This window comes from Mustelus asterias, chromosome 20 (genome assembly GCF_964213995.1).
Source record: "Mustelus asterias chromosome 20, sMusAst1.hap1.1, whole genome shotgun sequence".
Classification (NCBI taxonomy): Eukaryota; Metazoa; Chordata; class Chondrichthyes; order Carcharhiniformes; family Triakidae; genus Mustelus; species Mustelus asterias.
Window position 1 is genome coordinate 80320523 of NC_135820.1, and position 27266 is coordinate 80347788.

The following is a 27266-nucleotide window of genomic DNA, read 5'->3' on the forward strand; positions in this document are numbered from 1 at the left end:
GCACAGCGGGGGCTCCGCGCGGTCGGTGTGGCACAGCGGGGGCTCCGCGCGGTCGGTGTGGCACAGTGGGGGCTCCGCGCGGTCGGTGTGGCACAGTGGGGGCTCCGCGCGGTCGGTGTGGCACAGTGGGGGCTCCGCGCGGTCGGTGTGGCACAGCGGGGGCTCCGCGCGGTCGGTGTGGCACAGTGGGGGCTCCGCGCGGTCGGTGTGGCACAGCGGGGGCTCCGCGCGGTCGGTGTGGCACAGCGGGGGCTCCGCGTGGTCGGTGTGGCACAGCGGGGGCTCCGCGCGGTCGGTGTGGCACAGCGGGGGCTCCGCGCGGTGGGTGTGGCACAGCGGGAGCTCCGGTCGGCATGGCACGGCGGGGGCTCCGCGTGGTCGGTGTGGCACGGCGGGGGCTCCGCGTGGTCGGTGTGGTACGGCGGGGGCTCCGCGTGGTCGGCATGGCACAGCGGGGGCTCCGCGCGGTCGGTGTGGCACAGCGGGGGCTCCGCGCGGTCGGTGTGGCATGGCCGGGGCTCGGTACAGTTAGGCCTGTTCTTTCAGACCACATGTGAAGCTGAGGCTCTGTTTGTTCTCTCTGAGAGTGGTAAAGATCCCAGAGGCACCACTCTGAGTTCCTCTTTGTCTCTCACCAACATCACAAAACCCAGAAGATGCTGCAGTTAGTGGTCCAGGCATTGTGTATAGAGAGAGAATCGGAGAGTTAGTGTTTCAGGTCGAGATAACTATCCACTGGATGATTCACTTCAGCACTTTTCCCTGGATCCTGAGGCCAAAGTATCTTCTGACCAGCTGCCACGTGGGAGTTGATGAAGAGAGACATTAAAATCCATCTGGAGTACGTCCACCACACTGCCCTCATCAGGCGCCGGAGTGTGGCGACGAGGGGAATTTCACAGTAACTTCATTGCAGTGTTAGTGTTAGCCTTACTTGTGACTAATAAATAAACTTTAAAAACACACATCACACAAAATATTCATCACATTCGCCCTCCCCCTAACAAATCCATCTTTGTGAATCTCTGCCCTTCCAAATGAAGATTAATCCTGTTCCTCTACAGGAATTCCAATCTATTGCCCATACTTGACATTACAATAATGGATATACCATTACTCTGACTATCCTTACACTATCCAGGGTGATATAAGTGTCTTCTAGGCAACATTGACCCTCTCTGAGCCCTGGGCTTGCTCTAGCCAATGCGAGCTGAACTTTCTCCAAAGCCAATGTCTCCTGTTTCGAGATTGGATGGCCACATTTACCCTCGAGACGGGCTCTGACTGTCAGGTTTTGTACCACTGAAACATCAGCCTCTTAGGGTGAAAGACCAATGTTCCATTCGGCCGGTTCATTTTTTTTAACCTGTCCATGGCTTTTTAGGCAGATCTTTTGCAAGTTTAGTGACTAACACCTTTGTTTTCCCGCCATTAGTGAAATACCTGAAGGAAGTGTCCTCCTATTTCAAGAACACCTCGGGAGGTTCGGCCCAGGCCTGGGATTCCTCGGGAAGCGGGGGTAACTCGCCGGCGACCCTGGGCTCGGGCCCTCATGCGGACCTGGAGCAGGAGAAGACCATCCCCTTAAAAATGTGTTACGTCCGGAGGAAAGTCAGGCCTCCCGACCTGGAGAAGAGGTAAGGTCAAAGACAAGTGACCCAGAGGCCACACAAAACCCGGGCACTTTCACTCTGCACAAACTGTAACAATGCACAGTGTGTCAGTCACTAGGGGCCCTTCATTCAGAGCCACAAAGCTCTCAGTTCAACACAAAAATCCATGACACTCCAGCGCAATACTGAGGGAGTGGCACGGTGGTTAGCTCTGCTGCCTCACAGCGCCAGGGACCCGGATTTGATTCCCGGCTTGGGTCACTGTCTGTGTGGAGTTTTCACGTTCTCCCCGTGTCTGCATGGGTTTTCTCCGGGTGCTCCGATTTCCTCCCACAGTCTGAAAGACGTGCTGGTTAGGGGGATTAGTGGGGTAAATACAGGGTTACGGTCTGGGTAAGATGCTCTGAGGAACAGAATCGATGAAGACTCTAAATACTCAACTCATCATTCTGAGACTCTTCTTCCTCAGTCGGGGTGAGGGTGCTAGGGGGGAACACAACTTCTCCTCAGCAGCCCTCCCAGTGAGACATCTTGTTTATAAAGGAAAACTCATTTCAACTCAACCCATCACCTTCAGAGAATTGTGTCAGTAACCCCTGGGTGAATGCTGCAAATTCAGCGTCTGCTAAACAGGGGCCACAATTTCAAATAACTTCACTCAGAGGGTTGTGAATCTTTGGAATTTTATTTATTAGTGTCACAAGTACATTAACACTGCAATGAAGTTACTGTAAAATTCCCCTAGTCGCCACACTCTGGTGTCTGTTCGGGTACACTGAGGGAGAATTTAGCCAATGCATCCTAACCAGCACGTCTTTCTGGGACTGTGGGAGGAAACCGGAGCACCCGGGTGAAACCCACACAGACACGGGGAGAACGTGCAGACTCCACACAGACAGTGACCCAAGCCAGGAATCGAACCTGGGTCCGTGGTGCTGTGCTAACCACTGTGCCACCGTGCTGGCCCGGCACAGAGGGCAGTGGAAGCTCAGTCATTTAAAGCAGAGATTGATAGATTTCCGATTAATGTAAAGCGTTATGGGGATAGTGAGTGTCCAATCAGCCATGACCGTATTGAATGGTGGAACAGGCTCGATGGGCTGAATGGCCTCCTCCTGGCCCTGTGTTCCTTTATCGGAGTGAGAGGCTGGTTTTGTTTGGAGTCTCACAGTTTCGGGGTTGTTTTGTGTGAATGATCCTGTCGATCTCAGTGTCTTTCTTCCGTCAGGTACATTGAGCTCTCTTCTGCGGACGGGAAGTCCTCGGTCTCCCTGCGAGTCAAGGATAGCGCCACGGCCCAGTCCTGGTTCAGTGCCCTCCATGGTAACGCCAGCGCCCTTCTGCCCATGGTCAAAGCTGAGATGAGAGCCCTGGCTGGGAACACTGGCATAGCCGGGAGTAAAGAAATTAAACACGTGGGCTGGCTGACGGAGCAGGTGAATGTCCTTCGATTACTGGATAACGTGCTCATCAAATCTCTCAAAATTAAAACATAACAACACACGCGGGTTACGTTAACACCGGCTCGCATTTATAACAGCACCTTGATGTGGATTTCACAGGAGGGCTAGTAAATAAAATGTAACACCGAGATACGACAACAACTGGTCTGGGAGCTGCTTGCCTGTCCTGCTCTGATGAAGCACGTGTGAAACACCTTGACAAAGTTTTATGAGTTAAATATATATATACAATATATAAGTTTTATGAGTTATATATAAATGTGAGTTGTTGCTAAGATCCTGCTTAAGATCAAAGCGCAGACCACGACACTACACAGGAGGCCAGTTGGCCCATCGTAACGAGCCAATCTCACGGTCCAATGAAAGGAAGAGTTTCCAGTGGACATTTTGCCCCTGTTAGGCGTTAATCGCGTTGCTGTGGCTCTGGAGTCACGTAGACGAGACCCCCTGAAGGACATGCGGGGAGAACAATCAATGAAACCTTCGTGGTCGCCTGTACCGAGACTGGTTTTCAATTCCAGGTTTTAATTTTATTTATTTACAGGATGTGGCCAGCGATTGTTGTCCATCCCTAATTATCCCTTGAGAAGGTGGTGGTGAGCTGCCTTACAATCATAGAATCCCTGCAGTGCAGAAAGAGGCCATTCAGCCCATCGAGCCTGCACCAACAACAATCCCACCCTGGCCCTATCCCTGTGAACCCACATATTTACTCTGCTAATCCCCCTGACACTAAGGGGCAATTGAGCATGGCCAATCCACCTAACCTGCACATCCACAGCGCCAGGGACCTGGGTTCAATTCTGGCCTCGGGTCACTGTGTGGAGTCTGCACGTTCTCTTCGTGTCTGCGTGGGTTTCCTCCGGGTGCGCCGGTTTCCTCCCACAGTCCAAAGATGTTAGGTGGATTGGCCATGCTAAATTGACCCTTAGTGTCAGGGGGATTAGCAGGGTAAATATGTGGGGTTGCGGGTATAAGGCCTGGGTAGAGACTCGATGGGCTGAAGGGCCTCCTTCTGTACTGTAGGGATTCTAGTCCATGAATCCTCTTGACTCGTTGCAGTCCATGAGGTGCAGGTACACCCACTGTGCTGTTAGGGAGAGAGTTCCAGAATTTTCACCCATCAAATAATTAAATTTAAATTCTCCCAGTGGGATTTGAACCTGTGACCCCAGAGTGATTAGCCTGGGCCTTTGGATGACTGTCCAGTGACATTACCACACACTCCACCTGAGCAATGACAGTTAAGCAATGCCTGTACGTTGGGAAAATATCTTTTGGGAATGTTTCTGAGCATCTCAGTACTTTGATGCCTAGTTTTGTAAATCTTCCAGACCCTAAAATAGGAGCTCAGGGTAACGGGAATGTGTTTGTGTTGCTGCAATGGGAGATCTGTAACTCTCACACCAATAGTGTGGAGGAGCAGAGGGATCTAGGTGTATGTGTGCATAGATCCCTGAAAGTTGGGAATCAAGTACATAAGGTTGTTAAGAAGGCATATGGTGTCTTGGCGTTTATTGGTAGGGGGATTGAATTTAGGAGTCGTAGCGTTATGTTGCAACTGTACACAACTCTGGTGCGGCCGCACTTGGAGTACTGTGTGCAGTTCTGGTCCCCACATTACAGGAAGGATGTGGAGGCTTTGGAGAGGGTGCAGAGGAGGTTTACCAGGATGTTGCCTGGTATGGAGGGGAGATCCTATGAGGAGAGGCTGAGGGATTTGGGATTGTTTTCGCTGGAAAGGCGGCGGCTAAGAGGGGATCTTATTGAAACATATAAGATGATTAGAGGTTTAGATAGGGTGGATAGTGATAGCCTTTTTCCTCTGATGGGGAAATCCAGCACGAGGGGGCATGGCTTTAAATTGAGGGGGGGTAGTTATAGAACCGATGTCAGGGGTAGGTTCTTTACCCAGAGGGTGGTGAGGGATTGGAATGCCTTGCCAGCATCAGTAGTAAATGCGCCTAGTTTGGGGGCGTTTAAGAGATCCGTAGATAGGTTCATGGACGAAAAGAAATTGGTTTAGGTTGGAGGGTCACAGTTTTTTTTTTTAACTGGTCGGTGCAACATCGTGGGCCGAAGGGCCTGTTCTGCGCTGTAATGTTCTATGTTCTATGTTCTATCAACCAGTCTGCTGCGTTAGTCCCATTGCCTGGATTTGGAGAATGGGCTAAATTAGTAAAAGAATTGACAGACCAATTAAGGGAAGGCGACGGCCTAGTGATATTATCGCTAGACTATTAATCCAGAAACTCAGCTAATGCTCTGGGGGACCTGGGTTCGAATCCCGCCATGGCAGATGGTGGAATTTGAATTCAACAAAAAAAATATCTGGAATTAAGAATCTACTGATGACCATGAAACCATTGTCGATTGTCGGAAAAACCCATCTGGTTCACTAATGTCCTTTAGGGAAGGAAATCTGCTGTCCTTACCTGGTCTGGCCTACATGTGACTCCAGAGCCACAGCAATGTGGGTGACTCGCAACTGCCCTCAGGCAAGTAGGGATGGGCAATAAATGCTGGCCAGCCAGCGACGCCCATGTCCCACAAATGTATTTTTAAAAAACGGTCTGACAGATGGTGCCGCGAGCTCTCCTTCCCTGGCTTCACCATCTTTATCCTGGTCGACTGGGGGGTGAGTGTGCAGAGGGGAAGGGGGGATGTGCAGAGGGAGAGGGGCAGGCCATCTCTCCCCATGGTTCAGGTGTTATTGTCGCTCCTGTATTAACACGCTGCTTCCTCTGTCGCAGGTGACCAGTGACGTGGAGAAGCCAGTTCTGGCCATTCTCACGGAGAAGGACTTGTTGCTGTATGGCAGCTTACCACAGAGCAGAGAGGGTCTGAACAACCCCACCTCCAGGCACCCGCTCATAGCAACCAGGTCAGGTACAGCACTGCCTCCTCCTGGCAGCTATCTGTCACTCCAAATCAAATTAAAGGGAGGGCCCAGTTTGGGCAAAGAGGGAAAGTGTACTTATTGTCCGTCCCCGAGCTGCTCCTTGAGGAGATGGTGGTGGAAAACAAAGTGAGGGAATCCCCAATAATCGGGGGAGACAGGGGTTGAGGAAGCGAGATATTGTCCGTAGGTCCTCGAAGGTGGCAGGAAAGGTGGTCACGAAAGCACGTGGAATGGTTTTCTTTCTTGGGTGAGGCATTGGATACAAAAGCAGGGATGTAATGCTGGAACTGTATAAAACGCTGGTTCGACCACAGCTGGAGATTTTGAACAGTTCTGGTCACCACATCACAGGAAGGATATCGTTGCCGTGGAGAGAATGCAGAGGAGATTGACAAGAATGTTGCCAAGACTGGAGAGTAGCAGTTATGAGGAGAGATTGGATAGGCTAGGGCTGTTTCAATTAGACAGAGGAGGCAGAGGGGGCAATCTAACTGAGGTGTCTGAGATTGAGGGGCTCAGACAGGGAGACAGGAAAGACTTATTTCCCCCGGCTGAGGGGTCAGTTACCAGGGGGCATAGACTAAAGGTGATTGGCGGAAGGATTAGAGGGGACATGAGGAAAATTGTCTTCCCCAGAGGGTGGTGGGTGTGTGTGGAATTCACTGCCTGAGGTGGTGATTAGGGCTGAAACTCTAACTCATTGAAACAGTTCCTGGATCAGTATCTGAAATGCTGGAACCTATGAGGTTACGGACCAGGTGCTGGAATGTGGGATTAAAGTGAGCGGTTATTGCTACAGCAATAGGGAGATCCCCAGTTGTTGAGGTTCTTTTGCCACTGGAACGGGGCCTACCTTCTGTCAAAGAGCGTGTATCTGCTGATGTGCAATGCAATTATGGCATTCCCATGTTAAATGATGTCTAGCAGCAGACGCCTACCTGGAGGAAACCAACACATCACCCTCACAGACAGGCCCTGTGGCGATGGGCGAGAGTTGAAGGGGACAGGAGAGTGAGATCTGAAGTTCCTAGCTCACATAGCTGATGGAGTTTGATTCAATCGTCTCGCTCTTGGAATTGGAACAGGAGAGCGTTTCGGCAGCATTCTTCATGACTGAGCAGCCATCTTCAGGATCTGCCCTGCTCACCCCGCATGGGGAAAGGGCTGGAAAAGGTGCCCGAAAAATAGTCTGTTCTGTCTGCAACCTGGCTGGAAAACTGCACCCAGCAGGCTCAGTCAGAAACTCAGTATTGGATCGTGGAGTGTAGGAATCCTTTACTAGCCCACCCCAGGGCACGATGCACTCTGTCCCTCTACCAAGATCATCAGAAACCCTCCCAAACGTGGAACATTTCCCCAGGGAGCCACACCTCATCCAAGGCTGACGTTGATGTGGAAATCCAACACCATGTCCAGTCCGCGAGTTCCACCTTTGGATGCCTAAAGACGAGGATCTTCGTGCTGACACCAAGATTGTGTAAGAGGCAGCCATCCTCCCAACTCTTCTACACCGCTCATGTTTGGACAGCGTACGGACTCCCACATCAACGCCTGGGAGAGATACCATCAGCACCGTCTGAGACGGATTCTCCCCGTCAGCTGGGAGGACACGCGTACTGGCGGCAGCGTCTTTGATGGAGCCAAAAGCACCAGCTTCCAGGCCACAATCACCTGAAACCAACTCGTTTGGGCCGACCATGTGCTTAGGGTCTTAGAGTCCCGACTGCCAAAGCTAATCTTCTTTGCCAGCACAAGGAAGGCTCCGGAACAAGATGAGGACAAAGGTAGCCCTTCAAAGACACCGTGAAGGCTCACCTCAAGAAATGCAACATGACGTCAACGCCTGGGAGAGCCTTGTTCAGGAGAGACCTGCTCGGAAAAACCTCCTGGTTGAAGGGACATAATTCTTTGAGGACACCCGGTGGTAAGAGGAGGCCTGGAGAAGAAACCTGAGATAGGAACACCAGCGATCTAGAATCCAAAGAACGAATCCTCCTCCTGGAAACTCCTGGCAAGTCTGCGGTTCTAGAATTGGGTTCATCAGCCACGCAAGGACCGACACAATCCATGACCAGTAACGATGGACAATCATTTTCATTAGCGAGTGATCGCTCTTTTTTCTCTTCTTGGCCAGTGCATACACGATGGGCTGAATGGCCTCTTCCTGCCTTTCTACGGTTCTTCTGTGATTTACAAAGGAAGAAGGTGCCACCCAGGCCGAGGTGAGAGAGGAGGTAACCGGTGCAATTGAGAACGAGGAGGTTTTACAAAGGCTAAAAAGACTGGGAGTTTGGAGATCGGCCAGGAGAGCATTGGAATAGTCAAGTCTCGAGGTCTCACCAGTCTGGATGAGGGTTTTGGTAACAGATTGGATGAGGAGGGTTGGTGTTGGTTGATTTTATGGAGATGGAAGTCGGCTGTTTTGGTGTTGGGACAGATTTCTGGTTGGATACAGCACCAGGGTTCTTGGTGACTGGAGGTGTACCATGGTCTTTTCAGGTGTGACCTCCTCCCCCGTCGGATTACCCTTCATTGAATTGTACACAACCACTTGCTCAGGTATCTCACAACTCGATACTACTCCAAACATCGTCCACCCACACTCTGGAGGCCGTTCCCCCCCCAGGTTGTGATTGGACAATGTTTGTTTTGTAATTTCAGTGTTGGACATTGGCGGGCAGCTCCATGGTACCTGGGGGCAGCTCTGGATTGGGTGTGAGACGGGACTTGGTGCCAATGGATGGAGAGGGTGAATGTGGATGTCTTGTTTTTCAGGCTGGTTCACTCTGGCCCTGTCAAAGGCTCCCTCCTGACCGATAATTCCGACCTGTCCTTTGTCCTGAGGGCGGGCACTCCGCACGGAGTGGAGACTCACCTGTTCTCTGCCGAGATCCATCTGGACCTGTCGACGTGGACCCGGCTGCTGGTTGATGGCTGCCACAGCGCGGCGGAGCTGATCCAGGAGGTTGTCACGGGTGAGTGACCTTTCCTCTTGGAGCCGTGTTCTCGATTCCCCAGCCAGTGGAAGCAACCTCCGTCAAGCCCCTTCACGATGCCGCAGCTTTCAGTGAGGTCCCGACAGCGCAGAAAGAGGCCACCCGGCCCATCAAGCCTGCGCTGACCCTCTGAAGAAGCATCCCACCCAGGCCCTCCCCTCCCCTCCGCCCCACCCTATCCCTGTGCATTTAGCATGGCCAATCCACCTGACCTGCACATCTTTGGGCACTAAGGAGCATAGGGTGGCACAGTGGTTAGCACTGCTGCTTCAGAGCGCCAGGGACCCGGATTCGATTCCAGGCTCGGCTCACCATCTGTGTGGAGTTTGCATGTTCTCCCCGTGTCTGCGTGGGTTTCCTCCAGGAGCTTCCACAGTCCAGAGATGTGTGGGTTAGGTTGATTGGCCAATGCTGAATTGGCCGAATGGCCTCCTTCTGCGCTGTAGGGATTCTATGAGAATATAACCCCAGAGAATATAACCCCAATTTACTCAGTCTCTCATCATAGGCAACCCCTCAACTTAGGGGCAATTTTAGTGAGCCTTTGCTGCACCCCCCCCCCCCCCCCCCCCCCGGCCGCTCCAATACAGGTTTTATGGAAAGCAAAACTGCACACAGCATTCCAAAATGTGGTCTTGGCTACAGCCTGTACCGTTGTAGCAAGAATTCTCTATCCCAGCACTCTAACCCCATTGTAAAGCATGTCAACATGCCATATACCTTCCTAGTTAACTCCTGTGTTCCTCGTACAGAGTCACCCAATCCCTCTAACACTTACTAATAGAACTGTGTGTTTTTTTTGCTCTTGAGACCAGGAGAAGCCACACACACCTGTCTGTAGTCAGTGTTAATCAGACTGAATGGTGGAACAGGCTCACAGGTTCAGGTGGTCTGCTCCTGCGCTGATATTCCAATCCCTTCAGACCTTGTTCCACTCTCCCACCATCACTTTATCCTCCAGACCAAATAAATACTCCGAGAAGACATCCTGTGCTGTGTCTCAGAAACATCCGGGTGTGTTTGAAAGCCGCTCTGCGCCAATACTTTCTGCATTTGTTGTTCTTGCTGCAGTGTGCACCTGGAATGGGCAGGATTGCAAACTGGCTGTGCACCTGGATAAGGGGTTCACCATCAGCCAGGACGTGCCCGAGATGGGCAGAGCCAAGATCCTCCTGAGTCAGCCCTTTGAGAAGCTGCGCATGTCCTCAGACGATGGTGTCAAAGTGTTGTACCTGGACTTCGGGGGACCCGAGGGTGAGATTGTGAGTACTTTGGTTCTACGCAGAAAACCAAAAGCTGAAGCACGGTTCAGTGGTTGTGTAACTGGACTAAACCTCCAGAGGACAAGAGTCTGGGTTCCACCAGGGCAGGCTGCAAGTTTAAATTGTTTTAAAATAAAATCTGGGAATTACCTGGGCCAAAATGTGACTCCAGTCCCAAACCGGTCTTTTAAATTGGAATAAATATTGTTAATGTTTATTTTCTGAAGGTTTTGACGTCGCTGGCGAGGACAGCATTATTGCCCATTCCTAATTGCTCCTTGAGGACGTGGTGGTGAGCTACAGCCTTGAACCACTGCAGTCTTTGTGTAGGTACACCCACCGTGCTGTTAGGGAGGGAGTTCCAGGATGTTGACCCAGCGACAGTGAAGGAACGGCCGATACATTTCCTCAGACCAGTGCCAGCAGGTGGCAGTGTTACCACACATCTGCTATCCTTGTTCCAGTGGCCAAGCAAGAGTGTCAGATAAATCATTACAGAATACATCATCGAGTGCGATAAACCCAGTGCCGCACTGTCAGAGGGTCAGTACTGAGGGAGTGCCGCACTGTCAGAGGGTCAGTACTGAGGGAGTGCCGCACTGTCAGAGCGTCAGTGCTGAGGGAGTGCCGCACTGTCAGAGGGTCAGTGCTGAGGGAGTGCCGCACTGTCAGAGGGTCAGTACTGAGGGAGTGCCGCACTGTCAGAGGGTCAGTGCTGAGGGAGTGCCGCACTGTCAGAGGGTCAGTGCTGAGGGAGTGCCGCACTGTCAGAGGGTCAGTACTGAGGGAGTGCCGCACTGTCAGAGGGTCAGTACTGAGGGAGTGCTGCACTGTCAGAGGGTCAGTGCTGAGGGAGTGCCGCACTGTCAGAGGGTCAGTACTGAGGGAGTGCCGCACTGTCAGAGGGTCAGTACTGAGGGAGTGCCGCACTGTCAGAGGGTCAGTACTGAGGGAGTGCCGCACTGTCAGAGGGTCAGTACTGAGGGGGTGCCGCACTGTCAGAGGGTCAGTACTGAGGGAGTGCCGCACTGTCAGAGGGTCAGTGCTGAGGGAGTGCCGCACTTGTAGAGGGTCAGAACTGAGGGAGTGCTGCACTGTCAGAGGTTCAGTACTGAGGGAGTGCCGCACTGTCAGAGGGTCAGTACTGAGGGAGTGCCGCACTGTCAGAGGGTCAGTGCTGAGGGAGTGCCGCACTTGTAGAGGGTCAGAACTGAGGGAGTGCTGCACTGTCAGAGGTTCAGTACTGAGGGAGTGCCGCACTGTCAGAGGGTCAGTACTGAGAGAGTGCCGCACTGTCAGAGGGTCAGTGCTGAGAGGGTGCTGCACTATTGGAAGTGCCATCTATTCTGAAAGGTTAAACGGGGCCAATGTGAAAGATCTGGGGAGATGAATGGATGGGGAGTTGCCCGGCTGAGCCAGTGTCTTGGCCAATTATTCACTCCTGACCAACATTGTTGCAAAGCTGATGAACTGCTCAGTATCCTATGCCTGTCTGTGGGATCTTGCTGTGCACAAATGGGCTGCCTTGTTTCCTACATGACAACAGTGATTACACTTCAAATGTACCTCATTGGATGGGATTGCCTGAGGCAATACAGGCGCTATATAAATGCAAGTTTGTAGGAGGCATATACCAGCTGCTTTGCCCCCCCTGGGGGGTGGGGTGGTGGCGTGGATCTGTAGCAGAATCTTCCCACAGGGAGCTAACTGGGTAAAATCCACGTACAGGTAGATGGGATTTGATCTTGTGAAGCAAAGTGGTTACTGGACGATCTTTTTCTGATGCCACAGATCCTGGGATGGTGACAGTTACTGATTATTGGGGGTTAACATGGTGTTTGAGATGTCCAAGTTCCCACTCACAGACTTTGTCTTGTCCAGAGACACATACACTCAGTGAAATTGCAAATATCTCTAACGATCCTAATGTCCTGACTTCAGGTTGAATTCCCCAGTGAGACTGTAGCTCATGAACCAACTGTACCGTGTGTACCATCTACAAGATACACTGCAACAACTCACCAAGGCTCCTTCAACAGCACCTCCCAAACCCATGACCACTACCATCGAGAAGGACAGGAGCAGCAGATACCTGGGAACACCACCACCTTTGATTTGATTTATTATTGTCACATATATTGGTATACAATGAAAAGTGTTGTTTCTTGCGCGCTATACAGACAAAGCATACTGTTCATAGAGAAGGGGAGAATGCAGAATGTAGTGTTACAGTCATAGCTAGGGTGTTAAAGATTGAATTAAAGCATTGTTAGAGAGTTTAAAAGAGTTAGAATGAAGTTTTAGAAGCATAGATCGAGAGTAACAGATAGAATTAGAAGGTATGCTGGGCACAGCTTGTAAGAAGTCGCCTCGTTCCGGAGCCATCTTGGAATCAGAAGGTTCCCTGAGGTTGCCCTCCGAGTCACTTACCATCCTGATTTGGAAATATATCAGCTGTCCTTCACTGTCGCTGGGTCCAAGTCCTGGAGCTGCCTCCCTAACAGCACAGTGTGTGTACCTACAGGGACTACAGCGGTTTGAGAAGGCAGCTCACCATCACCAAGGGGCAATTAGGAATGGGCAATAAATGCTGGATCTAGCCAGCGACGCCCATGTCCCGCGAGTGAATCAAAATAAAATGCAGTTCTCTCGGAGCCTGTGTCTACGGGAACAATCACTGGAAACTTTCTCTCTTTCAGCAACTCAACCTGCAATCCTGCCCCAAAACCATTGTTTTCATCATTCACTCATTCCTCTCAGCAAAGGTGACTCGACTGGGGCTCCTGGCCTGATGGTGAAGATCGGAGACAGAGAGAGAGAGGAGGAGTGGGAGAGACCAACAGCTTGGAATGAACACTAATTAGTCCTTTATTGAAAGTTTTGATTTTAATCTGTGCCAGAAGGAGTTCTTTTTTCGTTTGCGGATTCCTATTTACTAAGTTCCTGTTACTAAACTTCACCCCTTCACTGCCTCCCCACCGTGTCATGCTGTTAATCCAGGGGCACAGAGCATGCAGGTGCATCATTTACTGGACTAATATTCCAGAGAACGTGAGTTCAAATCCCACCAAGGCTAATTTGGGAATTAAAAGATACCTAAAAATGAGATGCTCATCTCAACTAATTAATCACTGAAGCTGCCAGATTGTCATAACCCCAACTCATTCACTAATGTCCTCTAGAGAAAGAAATCTGCCGTCCTTACCCCATCTGGGTCTACATGTAACTCCAGTCCTGTACCAATGGGGTGACTCTTAACTGCCCTCTGAAGTGACCCTAATGAGCCCCTCAATTATATCAAAACTGCAACAAAAATTAACAAGAAATCTGAGAAAGTATCTACGCCATGTTTTCTGTAACAGCAAAACACAAAATCACGTAATGCACATACTATAATTCTCTAACTTTCTAATAATGCGTATTTAAATTAGGAGTGGGGCATATGGAAATATTTCTATCTGCTTGCTTTATATTTTACACAACAATTGCTGTTACTCAGCGGGTTTAGCTCAGAGAAATGGCTGAATATTCCCAGTTCCTTTCTGGAACAGGCCAAAGGCCTTTCCTTAGCTTTTGTATAAAATCTTTCTCCGCCCTGTTTCTCCAGGATGCCAATCATCGAGCGAGCTGGATATTCAGTCATGGGTGCTTCGTACTGAGTCACTATTCCATCCCCTTGCACACCTACTTTCTGTCTTCTTCAATTTTGCGTAGACACCAAATTCTCTTCGAGAACCTTCAACACCGTCTCTGCTTGGATCAGCTAACTTGATGTGGGACCTGGAACTTTCCTTTTACTCACTGTCTGGTTATCATCAGTCTAGGCCCCAGACCTGTTGCTGTGGTTTCCCCAGTGTGTCTAGGCCCCAGTCCTGTTGCTATGGTTTCCCCGGTGTGTCCAGGCCCCAGTCCTGTTGCTGTGGTTTCCCCCAGTGTGTCCAGGCCCCAGTCCTATTGCTATGGTTTCCCCGGTGTGTCCAGGCCCCAGTCCTGTTGCTATGGTTTCCCCCAGTGTGTCCAGGCCCCAGTCCTGTTGCTATGGTTTCCCCCAGTGTGTCCAGGCTCCAGTCCTTTTGCTGTGGTTTCCCCATTGTGTCTAGGCCCCAGTCCTGTTGCTATGGTTTCCCCAGTGTGTCCAGGCCCCAGTCCTGTTGCTGTGGTTTCCCCGAGTGTGTCCAGGCCCCAGTCCTGTTGCTGTGGTTTCCCCTAGTGTGTCCAGGCCCCAGTCCTGTTGCTATGGTTTCCCCAGTGTGTCTAGGCCCCAGTCCTGTTGCTATGGTTTCCCCGAGTGTGTCCAGGCCCCAGTCCTGTTGCTATAGTTTCCCCTAGTGTGTCCAGGCCCCAGTCCTGTTGCTATGGTTTCCCCAGTGTGTCCAGGCCCCAGTCCTGTTGCTATGGTTTCCCCGGTGTGTCCAGGCTCCAGTCCTGTTGCTATGGTTTCCCCAGTGTGTCCAGGCCCCAGTCCTGTTGCCATGGTTTCCTCAGTGTGTCCAGGCCCCAGTCCTGTTGCTATGGTTTCCCCGGTGTGTCCAGGCCCCAGCTTTTTGCCTTACATGTACTGGTAAGCTGACGATGGCGCTGCCCTTGGCTTTGGCTGCTTTCTGAAGCATTAGCTCATTGTTTGGCTTCAATAATATCAGGAGTTTTGCTGCAGCCAGGGTAGTTACGAGGAGGCCAGGCTGCCCTTGCTGTTCTCCAGCCCTTTGATCTATTTTTCCAGTTACTGTGAAAGATTGTGTGCAATGCCTTTGTTACGGTGCCAAACTAGACTCCTGAATGTTGAAAGAACCTTTCCTTTTGTAAACACTCGTTTTCCTCCGTCAAAAATGGGCTTGCGATATTAAACCTGATGCCTTGGTGATAATCTTTTGATGTTCTGAAACTCTCCATATTTCCCCCCACATGTGCCTCTGATCTGGACCTTTTGCCGAGGCCACTGGGATTCCTGCTGTAAACTCACCAACTTGCCAGGTGTATCCAGGAATCTCGGAATGAAAGGTAAATCTAAGTGGAAGGGGTCAGACTGCAGTCAGGGAGCCTTCAGTTTTCAGACAGCGACGAACTTCATCTGTTTTAAAATTGCCAAGAAATAAACTTCAGATTTACTTCAGGAAAGTTGTTTTAACTAGCCTTGTTATACTTTCGCTCTCTCCCCCTCACCCTTGCCCCCCGACTCGTTCCCACCCCCCGTCCCCCCCTCGTTTCCCCCCCCCCCCCCTCTTTTGATTAGCTAAATAAGTGGACTGGGATCGGGACTTTCTTTCTATCCCACCCCCCCCCCCCCCACTCTCTCTCTCTCTCTCCCCCCCCCGTCGCTCTCCCCCTCTACCCCCCCCACTCTCTCTCTCTCCCCCCCCACTCTCTCTCCCCCCCCACTCCCTCTCTCTCTCCCCCCACTCTCTCCCCTCCCCCCGCTCTCTCCCCTCCCCCCACTCTCTCCCCTCCCCCCACTCTCTCCCCTCCCCCACTCTCTCCCCTCCCCCACTCTCTCTCTCTCTCCCCCCCCACTCTCTCTCTCTCCCCCCCACTCTCTCTCTCTCTCCCCCCCACTCTCTCTCTCTCCCCCCCCACTCTCTCTCTTCCCCCCCACTCTCTCTGCCCTCGTTGTCTCTCTCTCCGTGCCCCCCAACCACCCCCCCCCCCTCCCCCCGCCCCCACCACCTCTCTCTCTCTCTCCTTCCCTCCTCTTTTAATTAGCAACATAACCAGAGTGGAATCTGGATTTCCTTTTCTGGGGTGGGGGGGTTTTTGCTGTTGGAGACCCTGGGAGCAGATTCCGCTGGGAATTGGGAAAGGGGGGAGACAGTTTGGGCTGTGTGGGGATGGGGCAGGGGATGTGGGATGAAGGGGGCAGCTCTTCCATGGAGCCGAATCATGTCCAAGGGGCTGATTGGCCAGTCTCTGTGCTGTGGGAAGCTCTGAACCAGATCCAGCAGCTCAGAGCTGTCACCCCCCGAGACCCAACCGTTCATTACTTTGGAGAAAAGATATTGCCAAACTTTCCATTTCAATTAGTTACAATCTGACAGGATATTTTCTTGCTTTTTTGCTTCTAAGTGTTTATATCTCTCAGCAGTTTGTGCAGAGAAGCTTTGTATATTATATCCTTATTAATTTAAGAATGTGCTTTGCAAATTTCATTGTATATACCTCGGATGTGGAATTAAAATCGAGACATTTATAATCCTTAAAATGCTGGGATGGGGTGTCCTTTATTTCGTAGCATTAACTCCGCACCTCAAGACATTGTCGCACTGTCAGAGGGTCAGTACTGAGGGAGTGCTGCACTGTCAGAGGGTCAGTACTGAGGGAGTGCCGCACTGTCAGAGGGTCAGTACTGAGGGAGTGCTGCACTGTCAGAGAGTCAGTACTGAGGGAGTGCCGCACTGTCAGAGGGTCAGTACTGAGGGAGTGCCGCACTGTCAGAGGGTCAGTGCTGAGGGAGTGCCGCACTGTCAGAGGGTCAGTACTGAGGGAGTGCTGCACTGTCAGAGGGTCAGTGCTGAGGGAGTGTCGCACTGTCAGAGGGTCAGTGCTGAGGGAGTGCTGCATTGTCAGAGGGTCAGTGCTGAGGGAGAGTCGCACTGTCAGAGGGTCAGTGCTGAGGGAGTGCTGCATTGTCAGAGGGTCAGTACTGAGGGAGTGCTGCACTGTCAGAGGGTCAGTACTGAGGGAGTGTCGCACTGTCAGAGGGTCAGTGCTGAGAGAGTGCCGCACTGTCAGAGGGTCAGTACTGAGGGAGTGCCGCTCTGTCAGAGGGTCAGTACTGAGGGAGTGTCGCACTGTCAGAGGGTCAGTGCTGAGAGAGTGCCGCACTGTCAGAGGGTCAGTACTGAGGGAGTGCCGCTCTGTCAGAGGGTCAGTGCTGAGGGAGTGCTGCACTGTCAGAGGGTCAGTGCTGAGGGAGTGCTGCATTGTCAGAGGGTCAGTACTGAGGGAGTGCCGCTCTGTCAGAGGGTCAGTGCTGAAGGAGTGCCGCACTGTCAGAGGGTCAGTGCTGAGGGAGTGCTGCATTGTCAGAGGGTCAGTACTGAGGGAGTGCCGCACTGTCAGAGGGTCAGCGCTGAGGGAGTGCTGCACTGTCAGAGGGTCAGTGCTGGGGGAGTGCCGCACTGTCAGAGGGTCAGTACTGAGGGAGTGCCGCACTGTCAGAGGGTCAGTGCTGGGGGAGTGCCGCACTGTCAGAGAGTCGGTACTGAGGGAGTGCTGCACTGTCAGAGAGTCAGTACTGAGGGAGTGCCGCACTGTCAGAGGGTCAGTACTGAGGGAGTGCTGCACTGTCAGAGAGTCAGTGCTGAGGGAGTGCTGCACCGTCAAAGGGTCAGTGCTGAGGGAGTGCCGCACTGTCAGAGGGTCAATACTGAGGCAGTGTCACACTGTCAGACAGCACTGAGGGAGCGCCGCACTGTCAGGGTCAGTCCTGAGGGAGTGCCGCACTGTCAGAGGGTCAGTACTGAGGGAGCACTGCCCTGTCAGAGGGTCAATACTGAGGGAGTGCCGCACTGTCAAAGGGTCAGTACTGAGGGAGTGCCGCACTGTCAGAGGGTCAGTGCTGAGGCAGTGCTGCACTGTCAGAGGGTCATTACTGAGGGAGTGCCACACTATCAGAGGGTCAGTACTGAGGGAGTGCTGCACTGTCAGAGGGTCAGTACTGAGGGAGTGCCGCACTGTCAGAGGGTCAGTGCTGAGGGAGTGCCGCACTGTCAGAGGGTCAGTGCTGAGGGAGTGCCGCACTGTCAAAGGGTCAGTGCTGAGGGAGTGCCGCACTGTCAGAGGGTCAGTGCTGAGGGAGTGCCGCACTGTCAGAGGGTCAGTGCTGAGGGAGTGCCGCACTGTCAGAGGGTCAGTGCTGAGGGAGTGCCGCACTGTCAGAGGGTCAGTACTGAGGGAGTGCCGCACTGTCAGAGGGTCAGTGCTGAGGGAGTGCTGCACCGTCAAAGGGTCAGTGCTGAGGGAGTGCCGCACTGTCATAGGGTCAGTGCTGAGGGAGTGCCGCACTGTCATAGGGTCAGGACTGAGGGAGTGTCGCACTGTCAGACAGCACTGAGGGAGCGCCGCACTGTCAGAGGGTCAATACTGAGGCAGTGTCACACTGTCAGACAGCACTGAGGGAGCGCCGCACTGTCAGGGTCAGTCCTGAGGGAGCACTGCACTGTCAGAGGGTCAGTGCTGAGGGAGTGCCGCACTGTCAGAGGATCATAGAAACAGAAAAACTACAGCACAATTCAGGCCCTTCAGCCCACAAAGTTGTGCCGAACATGTCCCTACCTTAGTGTGGTAAACCACTGTTATCAGCTATCTGTTACCTGTATATGTGGCACATCCCTGTCGGTTCCGCCCGAGTCTCCTCCCCCTGGTCTGGGTATAAAGGCGGTGGCTCCTCCCCCCTTGCTCTCAGTACAGACCAGATCACCGACAGGGATGGCTCCAAGTTCTTGCCAATAAAAGCCTGTTTGTCTCGCTCACAACTAGTCTCGTCTCGATTGATAGTGCGTCAATTTTATTGGCAAGTTTTTTTTGAAGAATGGAGCAGCTACTGAAACCCGAAAGGCTGAATCTGGACCCGCGAGTTGCCGGAGCCTCCAACACGTTTGACCACTGGCTGCAATTCTTCGAGGATTACATCGAAGCCTCCGCTGCCATCAGTACAGATGCTGACAAACTACGGCTGCTCCGCAGTCGGGTAAGCGACATAGCATACGCTACGATCCGAGACGCGGAAAATTATACGGCTGCTATCGAACTGTTAAAAGGCCTGTATAATAAACGGCCTAACGAAGTCTATGCAAGACGGATGTCTCAGGGACAGGACTGGATACTCCAGGTGCCGGGATTCAGATGTTTCAGGAAGGACAGGGAGGGAGGCAAGAGAGGGGGTGGAGTGGCACTGCTGATCAGGGATAGTGTCACAGCTGGAGAGAGGGTGTATGCTGTGGAGGGATTGTCCACCGAGTCTCTGTGGGTGGAAGTTCAGAGTGAGAAGGGGCCGGTCATTTTGCTGGGAGTTTTTCTATAGGCCGCCCAATAGTAACAGGGAGGTGGAGGAGCAGATAGGGAAACAGATCCTGGAGAGATGCAATAATAGCAGAGTTGTTGTGATGGGAGACTTTAATTTCCCAAGCATAGATTGGAATATCCCAAGGGTAAGGGGATTGGATGGGGAAGAGTTCGTTAGGTGTGTTCAGGAGGGTTTCCTGACACAGCATGTGGACAAGCCTACAAGAGGAGAGGCTGTACTTCATCTGATACTGACCAATGAACCTGGACAGGTGTCAGATCTCTCAGTGGGAGAGCATCTTGGGGATAGCGATCATAACTCTATCTCCTTTATGCTTGCATTGGAAGAAGAGAGGATCAGGCAAGCTAGGAAAGCGTTTATATGGAGTAAGGGGAAATATGAAGACATTAGACAGCAAATTAGAGGAGTAAATTGGAAGGAGGTATTCTCGGGGAAATGTACTGAAGAGAGGTGGCAGTTTTTCAAGGAATGTCTGTCTAGAGTTCTACAGGACAACGTTCTGAGCAGACAGGGAGGAATTGGTAGGTTAAAGGAACCGTGGTGCACAAAAGCTGTGCAGGACCTAGTCGAGAAGAAAAGGAAAGCGTACAAAAGGCTCAGAGAGCTTGGCGAAGATAGGGATTTAGAAGAGTATACGGCTTGTAGGAAGGGACTAAAGAAGGAAATTAGGAGAGCCAGAAGGGGTCACGAGAAGGCCCTGGCAGGTAGGATTAAGGAGAATCCTAAGGCGTTCTATAAATATTTGAAGAGTAAAAGGATGAGATGTGACGGAATAGGGCCTATAAAAGGTGAAGGCGGGAAAGTCTGTACGGTACCAGTAGAAATGGCAGAGGTGCTCAATGAGTATTTTGCCTCGGTTTTCACAGAGGAGAAGGACCTGGGTGGATGTACTGCGGGCGTGCGGTAGACTGAAAGGATTGAGTATGTGGACTTTAAGAAAGAGGCTGTGCTGGAATCTTTGAATGGCATCAAGATAGATAAGGCGCCGGGTTCGGATGGGATGTACCCCAGGTTACTGTGGGAGGCGAGGGAAGAGATTGCAGAGCCTCTGGCGATGATCTTTGCTTCGTCGATGGAGACGGGAGAGGTGCCGGAGGATTGGAGGATTGCGGATGTGGTTCCTATTTTCAAGAAGGGGAATAGGGATAGCCCAGGTAATTACCGACCGGTGAGTCTAACCTCAGTGGTTGGTAAACTGATGGAGAAGATCCTGAGGGACAGGATATATGAGCATTTAGAGAGGTTTAGTATGCTCAAGAATACTCAGCATGGCTTTGTCAAGGGCAGATCGTGCCTTACGAGCCTGGTGGAGTTCTTTGAAAATGTGACTAAACACATTGACGAAGGGAAAGCGGTAGATGTGGTTTATATGGATTTTAGCAAGGCGTTCGATAAGGTCCCCCATGCGAGGCTTCTAGAAAAAGTGAGAGGGCATGGGATCCAAGGGGCTGCTGCCCGGTGGATCCAGAACTGGCTTGCCCAAAGGAGGCAGAGAGTGGGTATAGATGGGTCGTTTTCTAAATGGAGGTCGGTCACCAGTGGTGTGCCCCAGGGATCTGTTCTGGGACCCTTGCTGTTTGTCATTTTCATAAATGACCTGGATGAGGAAGTGGAGGGATGGGTTGGTAAGTTTGCCGACGAAACGAAGGTTGGTGGGGTTGTGGATAGTCTGGAGGGATGTCAGAAGTTACAGAGGGACATAGATAGGATGCAAGACTGGGCGGAGAAGTGGCAGATGGACCTCAACCCAGATAAATGTCCGTGGCCCATTTTGGTAGGTCAAATGGGATGAAGGAGTACAATATAAAGGGAAAGACTCTTAGTACTGTAGAGGATCAGAAGGACCTTGGGGTCCGGGTCCACAGGACTCTAAAATCGGCCCCGCAGGTGGAGGAGGTGGTTAAGAAGGCATATGGTGTGCTGGCCTTTATCAATCGAGGGATTACGTTTAGGAGTCCGGGGATAATGATGCAGCTATATAAGACCCTCGTCAGACCCCACTTGGAGTACTGTGCTCAATTCTGGTCGCCTCATTACAGGAAGGATGTGGAAAAGATTGAAAGGGTGCAGAGGAGATTTACAAGGATGTTGCCTGGATTGAGTGGCATGCCTTATGAGGATAGGCTGAGGGAGCTCGGTCTTTTCTCCTTGGAGAGACGAAGAGTGAGAGGAGACCTAATAGAGGTGTACAAGATGTTGAGAGGCATAGATCGGGTGGACTCTCAGAGGCTTTTTCCCAGGGTGGAAATGGCTGCTACGAGAGGACACAGGTTTAAGGTGCTGGGGGGTAGGTACAGGGGAGATGTTAGGGGGAAGTTTTTCACACAGAGGGTGGTGGGCGAGTGGAATCGGCTGCCGTCAGTGGTGGTGGAGGCAAACTCGATAGGGTCTTTTAAGAGACTCCTGGATGAGTACATGGAGCTTAATAGGATGGAGGGTTATAGGTAGGTCTAGAAGGTAGGGATGTGTTCGGCACAACTTGTGGGTCGAAGGGCCTGTTTGTGCTGTAGCTTTTCTATGTTTCTATGTTTCTAAGACACCTCCTCGCTACGCGCAGACGGCAGCCAGGTGAATCAGTCGACCAGTTCCTGCGCGCGTTGCGTCAGCTTGCCCGGGACTGTAACTGTAGATCTGTGACTGCCGCCCAAAATGCAGATGACTTAACCCGGGATGCCTTTGTCACGGGCATCGGAACTACTTACATCCGGCAACGGCTGCTGGAACAGGGTGCGCTGGACTTAAAGAAAACGGTGGAACTGGCTGTGTCCCTAGAAGTGACCTCACAATACCTCGAATCCTACTCACCTGACCACGTGGGTGCATCCTGGACACTGCGGCCGTCGCTACCGGGACGACCACAGCCCTACGCCGCCCCACGCCTCTCCGGTGACCTGACCACGGCTGCAACCTTTGGAGGCCCGAAATGTTACTTCTGCGGCCTGGGTAAGCACCCCCGACAATGCTGCCCGGCGAGGGAGTCATTCTGCTCTGCGTGTGGGAAGAAGGGGCACTAAGCAAAGGCCTGCTGTAAGTCCGCTCCCAAATCCATGAGCGCCGCGTGTGACCCGCGGGGGCCGCCATCTTGGATCCCCCGGCAGCGTGCGGCCCGCGGGGGCCGCCATCTTGGACAGCCCCCGGCCGCGTGCGACTCGCGGGGGCCGCCATCTTGGATGACCCCGGCCGCGTGCGACCCGCGGGGGTTGCCATCTTGGATGACATCATCGGCCGTCGGCGACCCGGGGGGGCCGTCCACTTGGCCGACAACTACCGCGAGTGACCAGCAGGGGGCAGGGGCCGCCATTTCCTCCAGCTACAACTCCCTTCAGTTTTCTGCAGGATTCAGCAGTGGCATCAGTGACCCTGGATCAGACGAAGCCTCATCGTCTCGCCGAGTCCACGATGGACATTGAGGTAAACGGGCACAGGGAGCATTGTTTGTTTGACAGTGGGAGTACGGAGAGCTTCATTCACCCTGATACGGTGCGCTGATACGCCTTTTCCATGCGGCCCGTCCAGCAGACGATCTCCATGGCGTCACAATCCCGCTCTGTAAAGGTCCTCGGCTGCTGCGTGGCGACCCTGAAGGTGCGGGGCACGGTATACGATAACTTCAGGCTCCTCGTGCTGTCACACCTCTGCGCTTCCGTACTCCTGGGGCTCGACTTCATGACCCATCTGAAGAGTGTCACTATACAGTATAATGGGCCTTTTCCCCCACTCTCCGTCTGCAATCAGCAGCGTCTAAATTGCCCACCGCGCACCACCTGCAGTCTCTCGACCCTTAAGATCGCCCCTCCCTCCCTGTTTGCGAATCTCACTCCCGACTGCAAGCCCATCGCCACCAAGAACAGGCAGTATAGTGCTGGAGACAGGGCCTTAATCAGGCCCGAAGTCCAGCGGCTCCTCAGGGAAGGGATCATCGAAGCCAGTACCAGCCCCTGGAGAGCACACGTGGTAGTCGTTAAGTCCGGGGAGAAACACAGAATGGGCATTGACTACAGTCAGACCATTAACCGATATACGCAGCTGGACGCGTACCCCCTTCCCCGCATATCTGATATGGTCAATCAGATTGCACAATATCGGGTGTTCTCCACCATTGACTTGAAGTCGGCATACCACCAGCTCCCTATCCGCCCGGAGGACCGCCAATACACGGCGTTCAAGGCGGATGGCCGCCTTTACCACTTCCTCAGGATCCCCTCTGGTGACACCAACGGAGTCTCAGTCTTCCAGCGCGAAATGGAACAAATGGTGGACCAGAACGGGCTGCGGGCTACCTTCCCGTACCTGGATAACGTCACCATCTGCAGCCATGACCAGCAGGACCACGATGCCAACCTCCACAGATTCCTGCACATGGCTAGGCTCCTTAACCTGACCTATAATAAGGAGAAGTGCGTGTTCCGTACACGCCACCTCACCATCCTCGGGTATGTAGTGGAGAATGGAGTCCTCGGCCCCGATCCCGACTGCATGCGTCCCCTCCTGGAACTTCCCCTCCCCACTAGCCTCAAAGCACTGAGAAGGTGCCTAGGCTTCTTCTCGTACTATGCACAGTGGATCCCTAACTATGCGGATAAAGCCCGTCTGCTCATAAAATCCATCCTTTTTCCCTTGACGGCGGAGGCCCGTCTGGCCTTCGACCGCATCAAAGCTGACATCGCGAAGGCCACGATGCACGCTATAGACGAATCCATCCCGTTCCAGGTGGAGAGCGATGCATCTGATTTCACCCTAGCCGCCACCCTTAACCAGGCGGGCAGACCCGTGGCCTTCTTTTCTCGAACCCTCCAGGGCACTCGACACTCCTCTGTCGAGAAAGAGGCCCAAGCCACAGTGGAAGCTGTACGGCACTGGCGCCACTATTTAGCTGGTAAACGGTTCACCTTACTCATGGACCAACGGTCCGTTGCCTTCATGTTCAACAACACGCAGCGGGGCAAGATTAAGAACGAGAAGATATTGCGGTGGAGGATCGAACTCTCCACCTACAATTACGATATCTTGTATCGGCCCGGGGAGCTCAATGAGCCACCTGACCCCCTGTCCCGTGGAACATGCGCCAGTGCACAGGTGGACCGGTTGCGGGCTCTCCACAACGACCTCTGCCACCTGGGGGTCACCAGATTTTTCTACTTTATTAGAGCCCGAAACCTGCCCTCCTCAGTCAAGGATGTCAGGTCTATAACTCGGAACTGCCCGGTCTGCGCGGAATGCAAGCCGCACTTCTACCGACCAGACAGGGCACATCTCATAAAAGCCACCCGCCCCGTTGAACGCCTCAGCATCGACTTCAAAGGTCCCCTCCCCTCATCTGATCACAACATATACTTCCTCAATGTCATTGACGAGTACTCACGTTTCCCCTTTGCAATTCCCTGCCCAGATATGTCCTCGGCCACAATTATTAGGGCCCTGCGCAGCCTCTTCACTCTGTTTGGTTACCCCAGCTATATCCATAGCGACCGGGGATCCTCCTTCATGGAGGCATAGCCTCAAGTAGGACCACCAGTTACAACCCCCGGGGTAACGGACAGGTGGAGAGAGAGAACGCCACTGTCTGGAAGACCGTTTTACTAGCGCTACGGTCTAAAGGCCTTCCACTCACCCGCTGGCAAGAGGTCCGACCGGAGGCACTACACTCCATTCGGTCCCTCCTGTGCACGGCAACCAATGCCACCCCCCACGAACGGATGTTCGTGTTCCCCAGGAAGTCTTCCTCAGGGACTTCACTACCGTCGTGGCTGGCATACCCGGGCCCTGTCCTGCTTCGGAAGCATGCCAGGACCCGTAAGTCTGACCCCCTGGTCGAGAGAGTACAACTCCTCTACGCCAACCCCCAGTACGCCTACGTGCAGTACTCCGACGGGCGGGAGGACACTATCTATCCGTGACCTAGCGCCCGCAGGTGACTCAGGGACCCCTGTAGCCCCCAACCCCTCACCCCCAACCCCCGACTTTGTCCCTACCATGTCAGAATCACTACGCACTCCTCGCCCCCGTGTACAGCTCGCCTGAGCCCCAGGAGTCGGCACCACGCACCCGAGGGGCGGATGAAAACACGGATGACAGCGACGTTCCGGCGCCCGCAACGACACCGCGACCTGAAACCACGTCGGAAACGGCAGTACGGAGATCGCAGCGGCAGAGCCTCCGGATAGACTCAATCTGTAAATATTGTAAATATTGTTCACTCTGCCTCACCTCCGACGGACTCTTTTTTTAAGCAGGGGGTGAATGTGGTAAGCCACTGTTATCTGCTATCTGTTACCTGTATATGTGGCGCATCCCTGTCGGTTCCGCCCACTTCTCCTCCCCCTGGTCTGGGTATAAAGGCGGTGGCACCTCCCCCCTTGCTCTCAGTTCAGACCAGATCACCGACAGGGACGGCTCCAAGTTCTTGCCAATAAAAGCCTATTTGTCTTGCTCACAACTAGTCTCGTCTCGATTGATAGTGCATCACTTAGCGATTACTAGGCTTACCTATAACCCTCTATCTTACTAAGTTCCATGTACTTATCTAAAAGTCTCTTAAAAGACCCTATCGAATCCGCCTCCACCACCGTTGCCGGCAGCCCATTCCACGCACCCACCACCCTCTGAGTGAAAAACTTACCCCTGACATCTCCTCTGTACCTACTCCCCAGCACCTTAAACCTGTGTCCTCTTGTGGCAACCATTTCAGCCCTGGGAAAAAGCCTCTGATTATCCACTCGATCAATACCTCTCAACATCTTATACATCTCTATCAGGTCACCCCCTCATCCTTCGTCTCTTCAAGGAGAAAAGGCCGAGCTCACTCAACCTATCCTCATAAGGCATGCTCCCCAACCCAGGCAACATCCTTGTAAATCTCCTCTGCACCCTTTCTATGGCTTCCACATCCTTCCTGTAATGAGGCGACCAGAACTGAGCACAGTACTCCAAGTGTGGTCTCACCAGGGTCTTAAATAGCTGCAACATTATCTCACGACTCCTAAACTCAATTCCTCGATTGATGAAGGCCAGCACATATCAGAACTGAGGGAGTGCCGCACTGTCAAAGGGTCAGTGCTGAGAGAGTGCCGCACTGTCAGAGGGTCAGTACTGAGGGAGTGCTGCACTGTCAGAGGGTCCGTACTGAGGCAGTGTTGCACTGTCAGACGGTCAGCACTGAGGGAGTGCCGCACTGTCAGAGGGTCAGTACTGAGGGGGTGCTGCACTGTCAGAGGGTCAGTACTGAGGGAATGCCACACTGTCAGAGGGTCAGTACTGAGGCAGTGCCGCACTGTCAGAGGGTCAGTACTGAGGGAGTGCTGCATTGTCAGAGGGTCAATGCTGAGGGAGTGCTGCACTGTCACAGGCTCAGAGCTGAGGGAGTGCCGCACTGTCAGAGGGTCAGTGCTGAGGGAGTGCCGCACTATCAGAGGGTCAGTACTGAGGGAGTGCCGCACTGTCAGAGGATCAGTGCTGAGGGAGTGCCGCACTGTCAGAGGATCAGTGCTGAGGGAGTGCCGCACTGTCAGAGGGTCAGTACTGAGGGAGTGCCGCACTGTCAGAGGGTCAGTACTGAGGGAGTGCCGCACTGTCAGAGGGTCAGTGCTGAGGGAGTGCCGCACTGTCAGAGGGTCAGTGCTGAGGGAGTGCCGCACTGTCAGAGGGTCAGTGCTGAGGGAGTGCCGTGCTGTGGGAGGTGATAACTTGTGAATGAGTCATTAAACACTGTCTCAGGTGGATGTAAAACATGTTCTGTCATGTTTGAAGAATGTCGGAGGAACATTCTCTGGATTTCTGGCTCAATATTTTATCTGGTCATTATCACATTGCTATTGGTGGGATCTTGTTGTGTGCCACTTAGTTGCCGTGGTTCCTAACACTGTAAGATTGAGTACACGGTGTATCGCTGACTGTAAAGTGCTTTGTGGTGTCGCGCGCTGTATAAATGCAATGAATGTCTGGTCCTCTCTCCTCAGACACTGCAGTGTAATGTGCAACCACTGCCAGGAGGTGGGGCTGCTGCTTCAGGGGT

General features: G+C 52.8%; 1 protein-coding gene across 2 annotated transcripts in view; it reads left to right on the plus strand.

The window, feature by feature from the left end:
- Positions 1-15605, plus strand: part of snta1 (syntrophin, alpha 1) — a 54870-nt gene extending 39265 nt beyond the window's left edge. The window contains exons 2-8 of one of the 2 annotated variants that reach the window (XR_013500327.1): positions 1436-1637; positions 2842-3049; positions 5830-5960; positions 8754-8953; positions 10046-10236; positions 12936-14524; positions 14566-15605. Coding sequence is in view for 1 of the 2 variants with exons in the window: in XM_078236950.1 (XP_078093076.1) it covers positions 1436-1637; positions 2842-3049; positions 5830-5960; positions 8754-8953; positions 10046-10236; positions 12936-13028 (1025 nt within the window). In the remaining variant the exon portion in view is untranslated. Of the gene's footprint in view, positions 1-1435; positions 1638-2841; positions 3050-5829; positions 5961-8753; positions 8954-10045; positions 10237-12935 lie in introns of both variants that reach the window. The other variant, XM_078236950.1, reaches the window with a different exon arrangement.
- The last annotated feature ends 11661 nt before the right edge of the window (positions 15606-27266 follow it).